We start from the raw sequence: 7,563 nt of genomic DNA, 5'->3' as shown, positions 1-7,563 counted from the left end.
TTTCACGCCTTGACGAACGCTCAAGAGCTCTTCTAGCATTCACTTGCTTGCTTAGCCATCAGTGCTTTGTTTTGCTTTCCCTGCTATTACGCAGCATTGTTCCCTTTATTTGTCAATAAAGCACACTCGTGATCTCCTCGCGCTTGCCTGTTACATATTAGACAGTTAGACAGATAAAGACTTTAGTTTTTATACAGTAAATACGAAATTAGGCTTTACCAGATTTCCGTGTACCTGAAATACTGCATATCGCAGAATAAGTATTAATACTCGATCGATAGGACTTAATCCGGACTCTCAAGTGCATTCTGCGGTCACAAAATATCGATTTTGGAAAAATTTATAGACAATTTTTACTGTGAATCTGTATATGTTGTACTGTATATATAGTACGAACATAATGTACGAACACAATGTAAAAAAAGTTGAATGCAAGATAGCACCGGAAGTTGCCACAGCCGGGTGAGCTGCATTACCTAAGATTCATGAAAACAATATTTAATTGTTTTTGTAGGCATTTTACAAACGCGGGATAAAGAATTCCATCAGATACACCTGCCACTTTGCATCGCGATGTGCCATGACGTCGTCGACGCGCGGACGCTGCAAAGCCTGTCGCTTCCGCCGCTGTGAGGAGGAGGGAATGAGCGTCGACGGTAAAGAGTACCAGCACCGGAAATGATTGTACTTACAGAAGAGTTACGGTCATGAGCATGACGTTACGGTTTTCAAAAGCATGAGGTTATCAGCTCTTAGAATTCCAAAAAAGTCTTTGCGGTACCTAGAAGAACAGGCACAACGTCCGTCTGGAGTAGCTTTGAGGCATTTAATGTTAATTTGCAATGATTTGATTACGGCAGTTATACAGATAAGAAAGCAGAAGTACATGACATAAAATTAGAGCAAAGGAGAGAGTAGAAGAGCTGAATGAGGTATTTCTGTCGTGATATTAAGTTTTTAATTGTTTGATCAACTGATCCAGTTCATTTCGTAGGTGTGCTGATTTGTATTCTGTATTAGTTTTGTTTGCCAGTAATGTACGGTACACGCCCGTCCGGAGTTAGAGCATGATAGAGAACAGCGAACAATGTAAATCCATGGGTTACGCCAAACAACATACTACGCCACGACACGTCACACTCTTTAAACACGTAACATGCTTTTGGCTGACTGGTGGCTTGGTGCACGCCATATATTTTAATGAGTATAATCGTAATTGTCTGGCGAAAGGTGGCTAGGAAACAGTCGGTGCAGTAAGGGACAATCTAACTGCGGAGCGCATTAACGCATTGTGGTAGACGTAGTGCAGTGGCCATCGTGCTAAGCGCTAACATCGCGCTTATTATGCGTTAGCTGTTTTCTATCATGCTCTAACTCCGGACGGGCTTGTACATGCTACCGTTGATCTTGTAAGTTGTACGTACATAATTGTATGAATTACCTGTGTGAACGGCCAGAAATTTGCAGCAATGGGTCTGAAAGGCAAGCGAAATATTTCATCAAAGAACTCTTCAAGAAAATCTGACGTATTCACATCCGGAATATCACCCATGCCCGAAAACTCTGGTACTCGTATTATACTTACAATTAAAATGTCGCAGCGCAATATTAGTATCAGTGCGAGTATTTTACTATCTGACCGGTGAATATCTCTAGAAATAAGCCGGATATGCCCGGTGTCCAGCACAAATTGTGCTGCCTCCCTGGAACTGGAACCGCCATCCCTGTGGAGGGAGCCAGCGCTTACCGATCAGGATTTAACGACAAAGGATGCACCTGGTACACGAGTGTTTCGAAACGTTGTGTTGTCATTACAACTGCTCAAAGCTTTGAACTGCAGCACAAAGTTTATTAAAAATTGTGTAACATTTACAGTAATTCTTTCCCAGTTGTGCACAGCAATACGGATTAAACGCTTTCATTTATTTGCGTATGTCAGTAATATGTACGTACATCGCGCCATATTCGTATATATTTTTTTAAACATTTTAGTATTAATTTTTAAATGCCATAGAATTTTAATCGTTCCGATTCGGAGACAGTGAATAATGCTTCAGGTCCGGCGGAACTGCTATGGTTGGAAGAGCTAGAGGATATCCAGCGCAGCCGGGCCGGTATAGTAACATCTGGCAAAAGAGAATCGTCGCCCTTTCCTGAGAAGAGTATCATCCTCTGGTCGGATGCTAACAGCGCTGGGGTGGACCAAATGGACCACATCAGAGATATCTGGGCCGACCGGTTATCGAGCAATACGCATCTCGCTTTAGATGGTCTCAGTCCGCACACGATCTCGGCGCTTAGCGTAGAGGAGCTCGTCCAGTCGGGATATCGTCTGCAGAGTCCGCTGTTTATGCACAAGTATGTCGGTGCGGTGTGCCGGCGCAACGTTCTGCTGCAGGTCACCTTCGAAAACGTACAGCGCATCGTTCGTGATTCGCTGTGTGGACTGTGCGATCGTTATTTGGGTCAAAAGGAACAAGCCCAAATTCTTCATTACTCTGCGGTAAGAAGCATTTTTATAATCTTTTACTGACAAAATATCGTTTGCAACGGCAGCATGTTATAACCGACAAATAAAAGGCTGCATTAACCGGCATTCAGCTCGACTCTACAAGTAAATTTTGCAGTCATTATGGTTTTTGGTCTGCAAATTCAAAAGTCGATGGATCATATAGAAACTTATAATGTTCTGCCTTCATTTGATTAAAAAACACAACACTCCGTATGACCTTTGCAGCCTGATTTCGGCGCAGCGGTTCGGGACGAAATTGCCTTCTGGACGGCGATCATAAAACGATGCGCTATGGCTATTCCAGGCTTTACTGATCTCACTGATGAAGCTCAGCAGATTCGCGTAGCAGAAAAATACTCGGTGTTTTGGGTGGTATGTCTCGCCCTAATGCGTTTACTTTAACCAGCTCTCTCTTTAATTTTCCGCTATATTATTGTCTTTCAGATGTTTTATTTGGACGCCCTGTCCAAAAAAGACCCCGACCAGCGACTATTGGTGTTCCTCCACAAAGAAGATACATCGAAGGCGTATTATCTCGACTGGGTATGCGAAGCCGACTACGTGGACTTTGTGGTGCAGTTATCCGTCCGCATTGAAGCGCTGCAGTTAAATATCGTGGAGAAGTTCCTGCTGTTTGCTGTTTTACTGTTCGAACCCGGTAAGTGCAGGCATAATTAATGCCACCGGAAGTTAAGGCATTTCTTTTCTCTTTTTTGATATAAATGGAACGTTCCTGCAATAACTCCTCTAAATTGTTAGCATAACACTAGTACAATACATCACGTAGTGATTAGTTGCATAATCTTGAGCAAAAATACAGCTACAGCCTTGTAAGATTTCAGATCCATAAGCCACTGACCATAAATTATAGATACGGCGGACGACGTACATGTTGATTTCGGTCACACAGGAAATCGGTTCCAAGGTGTACACATAGTGACATAATTATATGATATACGTACAGTATATGCGTACGCTTTGTATACTACAAACCTACCTTATTCTTTTTAATTTTCCATGTACGTACAACTTTTTTTCTGAAACTGAGAACAAAATGCTATCTTTTGCGCCTTTGTGATTATTACCACATTAACCAGATTATGTTGACCGACAGTTGACCAGATTATAAGATAACTAGTACGCCTTGTAACCCGTACAACCCTGATGGTTATATTGCAGCCGCGGCGCCGGGGAAAGATGAAGGGCTGTTGGCCGTTCTGCACCAATATTACATGGACGTCCTGACGTATGTCACGAGCAATCGCCCCGGTGACAAGAATATCATGTCCCGCATCGAGCAACTGTGGCCAGTATTTCGCCTATACCAAGAGATAAATCAGCGGTACGTACTGCAACTGGATTCCGGTGCAATGCCCATGACGCTGCGTAGTGGTCAGCGTTTCCGCGATGTGCTGTCAATCATTCCACCCGCAGAACAATCAATGGAGTGTTGACTACCTGACTAGAACAGGACTGCATTATCTCATCGTCTTTTTTTAAATAAACATGCTGGCTTTAAAATCCTAGAGTAATTTTTTAGACTGGAGATGATAGGCAGTATTAACATTAGAGATGCTTGGTATATTTTCTTGACTTTAAGTAACTTATCTTTCCCTAGGTATTGATTACGGTACTAGTCACGGTACGAAATGATCATAAAGGTTGCACCATTCTTCAAATTACGGCAAAGTAAAAAAATAACAACCCAATGTTACGGCAAAGAAAAAGAATAACAACGCAAATTTAGCGAAAAAACAAAGAAACGGCTCTCTTGTCACAGCTTCTGCGGTAGAATAATCACTTTGTATTCCGCCGCACTAACTCTGGTAAATGCCGATCGTACACATAATTATCCTCTTTACGAAGAGAATTCCGGCACGCAATGGCCGTCAAATTATTAGATGCTTTGTATTTAATTATTTCAGCGCAAGGATCGGCAATAGCCTTTTGCTATCACCGTATGTCACAGCTTCGTATTTCATAATATGGAACCAACATTCTTTAGGAAAAACCGAAAGGGTGAATAATATTATAGCACCGACTGTGCGGTACTAGTACCGTACTACCGTAACAGAACTTACCTACTCTTTACTTTTCTTACGAAAGTACTCCAATAATTCATAATTATGGGAGGTGAAACTTGTTTCGAGCTGGTGAAGTATTGTAATAATCTTAAGTATGATTATTATTCTGGTCATTAAGTCTGGTCATTAACACAAAATTAAAACAATGGAGTAATTATAGGAGTTTACGTTTCTTACGTTTCTTATGTTGTTCTTATGTTTCTCTGAAGTTTTCCTCGTGTTTGGTTATGATTTCTCTATTTTTTAAAAAATTTACTGAAGCCAGCAGATTGTCGACAGCAAGATGTCGGGGCTCAGCAAACTGTCGTTCAGCAACTTTTCGTTCATCGAGTTGTCGCTTCAATAAATTATTGTCGGGTAAACATTCGTCGGTCAGCAAAGAGTCGTTAGCAAGTTGTAGGTCAGCAAGACGGCGTTTCATTTATCAGCAGACTGTTGGTGTGACGCTCGGCGGCATGGAATATACGTTTTGCTGCTTTATGAACATCAGAAAAGCTATTCGGTAATGTTTGCGATAGCGTAATAGTATTGCTTTTGTTTTTGTGTGGCAAAATTTGAATAGTATCGATGCAATGCGGCATTTTATTACCGACGTTGCGTGGATTGTTGATTGTCATCCAGAATGATTCGTTTCCCAAGGCGTTCTCCTTTTGGTTTCCGCCGTGCTAAGGATACCCCTAAAACAGTTGTACTGACACTTTTGTCAGCTTCAGCGTTTGTGCTTCTGGTTTATGATTCACGTTTGTCGAGCACACTTACAAATGCCGAAGGGATTTCAGCGGAAGTGCGTACAGTCTGTATTACCGAACAAGCAGAATCAGTCAAAGCAAAGCGGAACCGTCGCTTTCGGAGTCCAGAAAGCATTATAATTTTAATTGGGAATTATCGTGATTCGCGACGGTGTTCAGAAACACTGAACTCGTTGTTTTCGAACGCAGTTAATCCGGAAAATTTAAAAGTTGCCATATATGACCAAATCTACTTACAACAAGGTGAAGAGCGATGCGTTGATGTGTTCTGCAACCTCATTGGTGAAAGCAGTTGTTTTCGGGACCAGATTGTCAATAAAACGGCGGACGCTGCTAACGCTACCGGTCCAACGCGCGCAAGATACGAAATAGAAAATTTTATAGGAGACGAACAATTTTGTTTGTCCGTTGACTCCCACGTTACATTTACTGATAGATGGGATCAGAAACTGCTGCATGATTGGTTCTCTCTAGCGAATAAAAAGGCAATTCTTACAGTATATCCCAAATCAGCTCCAAATTTGGTTGATGCTGCTTCTGATCAGGTTCCTTACATGTGCAATGCAAAAATAGAATCAGCCGATGCAGACGCTATGGTGCAGTACGGGTCGGCAGTTTCGGTAACAAGGGCGTCCAAGCCGCGTTTAATGCCGCAGTTTGCTGCCGGATTCAATTTTGGAAGCTGTGAGCACGCCAAGGAAGTCCGCAGTGACCCCTACACGCCCTTTTTGTTCCACGGGGAGGAGTATTCCCGAGCAGCTCGGTTATGGACACGCGGGTAAACATAAACCCCATCAATAAGAGACATATGAATCTTACTTATCATAGTAATATCGGTACATTTATTAATTTTATTTAGACGTTTACTCAGACCTGAAATGAATAGATCACAATTACCCTTAAATCTGTCAATAAATCAGTGTTTTTTTGTCCCCGAAAAGTCAAAATTTGTCCTAGAATATTTTTATCATAACTGGACATAAATATACCGGTTTAAAGTACAGTACGTCATTTTCGTGTATGAATTCTTTGTTTTATCAGCTGAGTGTCAGTGTACATGTACTATAACATAATTATTTGCTTGCCGGCTGTAATTTGTACGGGTATGCTTCTTTTCGTATATTTGCTCGTACAGGTGACAGGAGTACATTATTATGCCATGGAAGTACTACAAGTTTTACCGTACGCTACTGTTATTAACAATAATTCGCTAAGTATGTGCTTTGTGACGTAGTACGTATGTAGAGTAGCTGACGTTCAAAATGGACACAAAACGAATTTTTTTCATCGCATTGTAAAACAAAACAAAGTTCTTTATCGCATTTTTATCGAAAAACGTATTGGCAGAGGTTGCAGTATGTTGTTGTCCTGTATGACAGGTATGACTTCTACGCGCCTACACAGGATATTGTGTTCCACTGGTACGAGACCCGAAAAGTTGTCTGGGAGACAGACTGGGAAGAACGATCCTTAATACAGAAAAAGTCGCGCCGCCGAATTCGTTACATGATGGGGCTTAATGTTTCCAGCCGTGATTTTGATGAGTTCGGGCTAAAAAAGTTTGGTTTAGGCAAACGAAGGACTTTCGCGCAATGGCAGAACTTCACAAAGATTGACCCAGGGGCTTCATTTGATGCAAGCAAGGATCATCAGTTCAGCAACTGTGGAGAACTATCCTTCGTTCCGTACAAATAACTAATAAGTAATAATTTTTCTTTTATGTTTTCGTATCGTCAAAGTTTACACTCACCGTAAACAATGGATTTGGCGGTGTACCAAATATGTACTACACTGCAGACTGACACATGTGTATTATTTGAATGTGATAACAAATTAACAACCATGGTTTGTTTTCGGCTTCCTGAACAAGTTGCCGAAAAATTAACGTAAGCACATGTGTCCAATCGTTACCTAATTGTATACATATGTTAATTCGTTTTTCGGTAGAAAATAATTGGCCAGCCACAAAGTGTATTTATCTTCGTTCGCGATTTCCGATTTCGTTATCTAAGCAGAAGTTCGAATAATTATCAATAAATCTCTAAGACAGAATCGTGGCTGCACTGCGCAGACTTTGGTTATGTATTAAATAACTTTCACTTTTAATATCGGCAAGGGGTAACTGACCGAGCAAAATCAAGGAAGTTGTATCTGTACACGTGCGGCGTGCATTAAACGGCGTCATCCGCTCTTCGAAGCACCGTTTGCAAGTCATCTC

At 41.4% G+C, this 7,563-nt stretch overlaps 2 protein-coding genes across 2 annotated transcripts; both read left to right on the top strand.

The window, feature by feature from the left end:
• The first annotated feature begins 528 nt into the window (after positions 1-528).
• On the top strand, positions 529-4,179 carry LOC129601939 (uncharacterized). Its single transcript, XM_055500881.1, has 7 exons — positions 529-656; positions 1,468-1,566; positions 1,657-1,779; positions 2,058-2,503; positions 2,738-2,884; positions 2,957-3,170; positions 3,692-4,179. The coding sequence occupies exons 1-7, from the start codon at positions 581-583 to the stop codon at positions 3,964-3,966; spliced, it is 1,380 nt and encodes a 459-aa protein (XP_055356856.1). The 5' UTR covers positions 529-580; the 3' UTR covers positions 3,967-4,179.
• A 789-nt stretch (positions 4,180-4,968) lies between these two features.
• Positions 4,969-7,308, top strand: LOC129601938 (skp1-protein-hydroxyproline N-acetylglucosaminyltransferase-like). Its single transcript, XM_055500880.1, has 2 exons — positions 4,969-6,123; positions 6,725-7,308. The coding sequence occupies exons 1-2, from the start codon at positions 5,219-5,221 to the stop codon at positions 7,038-7,040; spliced, it is 1,221 nt and encodes a 406-aa protein (XP_055356855.1). The 5' UTR covers positions 4,969-5,218; the 3' UTR covers positions 7,041-7,308.
• The last annotated feature ends 255 nt before the right edge of the window (positions 7,309-7,563 follow it).

The sequence above is a fragment of the Paramacrobiotus metropolitanus genome, unplaced genomic scaffold, assembly GCF_019649055.1.
Source record: "Paramacrobiotus metropolitanus isolate TYO unplaced genomic scaffold, Prichtersi_v1.0 Parri_scaffold0000302, whole genome shotgun sequence".
Lineage (NCBI taxonomy): Eukaryota > Metazoa > Tardigrada > Eutardigrada > Parachela > Macrobiotidae > Paramacrobiotus > Paramacrobiotus metropolitanus.
This window is presented reverse-complemented; position numbering and strand designations above follow the sequence as displayed.

What these genes read in the sequence shown, in the direction of transcription:
- LOC129601939 (XM_055500881.1), top strand. Translation starts at nt 581, where the DNA reads ATGACGTCGTCGACGCGCGGACGCTGCAAAGCCTGTCGCTTCCGCCGC. An exon ending in AAATTCTTCATTACTCTGCG is followed by an intron (nt 2,504 to 2,737) that starts GTAAGAAGCATT and finishes TGACCTTTGCAG; the next exon opens with CCTGATTTCGGCGCAGCGGT. An exon ending in TGTTTTACTGTTCGAACCCG is followed by an intron (nt 3,171 to 3,691) that starts GTAAGTGCAGGC and finishes GTTATATTGCAG; the next exon opens with CCGCGGCGCCGGGGAAAGAT.
- LOC129601938 (XM_055500880.1), top strand. Translation starts at nt 5,219, where the DNA reads ATGATTCGTTTCCCAAGGCGTTCTCCTTTTGGTTTCCGCCGTGCTAAG. An exon ending in GCTCGGTTATGGACACGCGG is followed by an intron (nt 6,124 to 6,724) that starts GTAAACATAAAC and finishes CCTGTATGACAG; the next exon opens with GTATGACTTCTACGCGCCTA.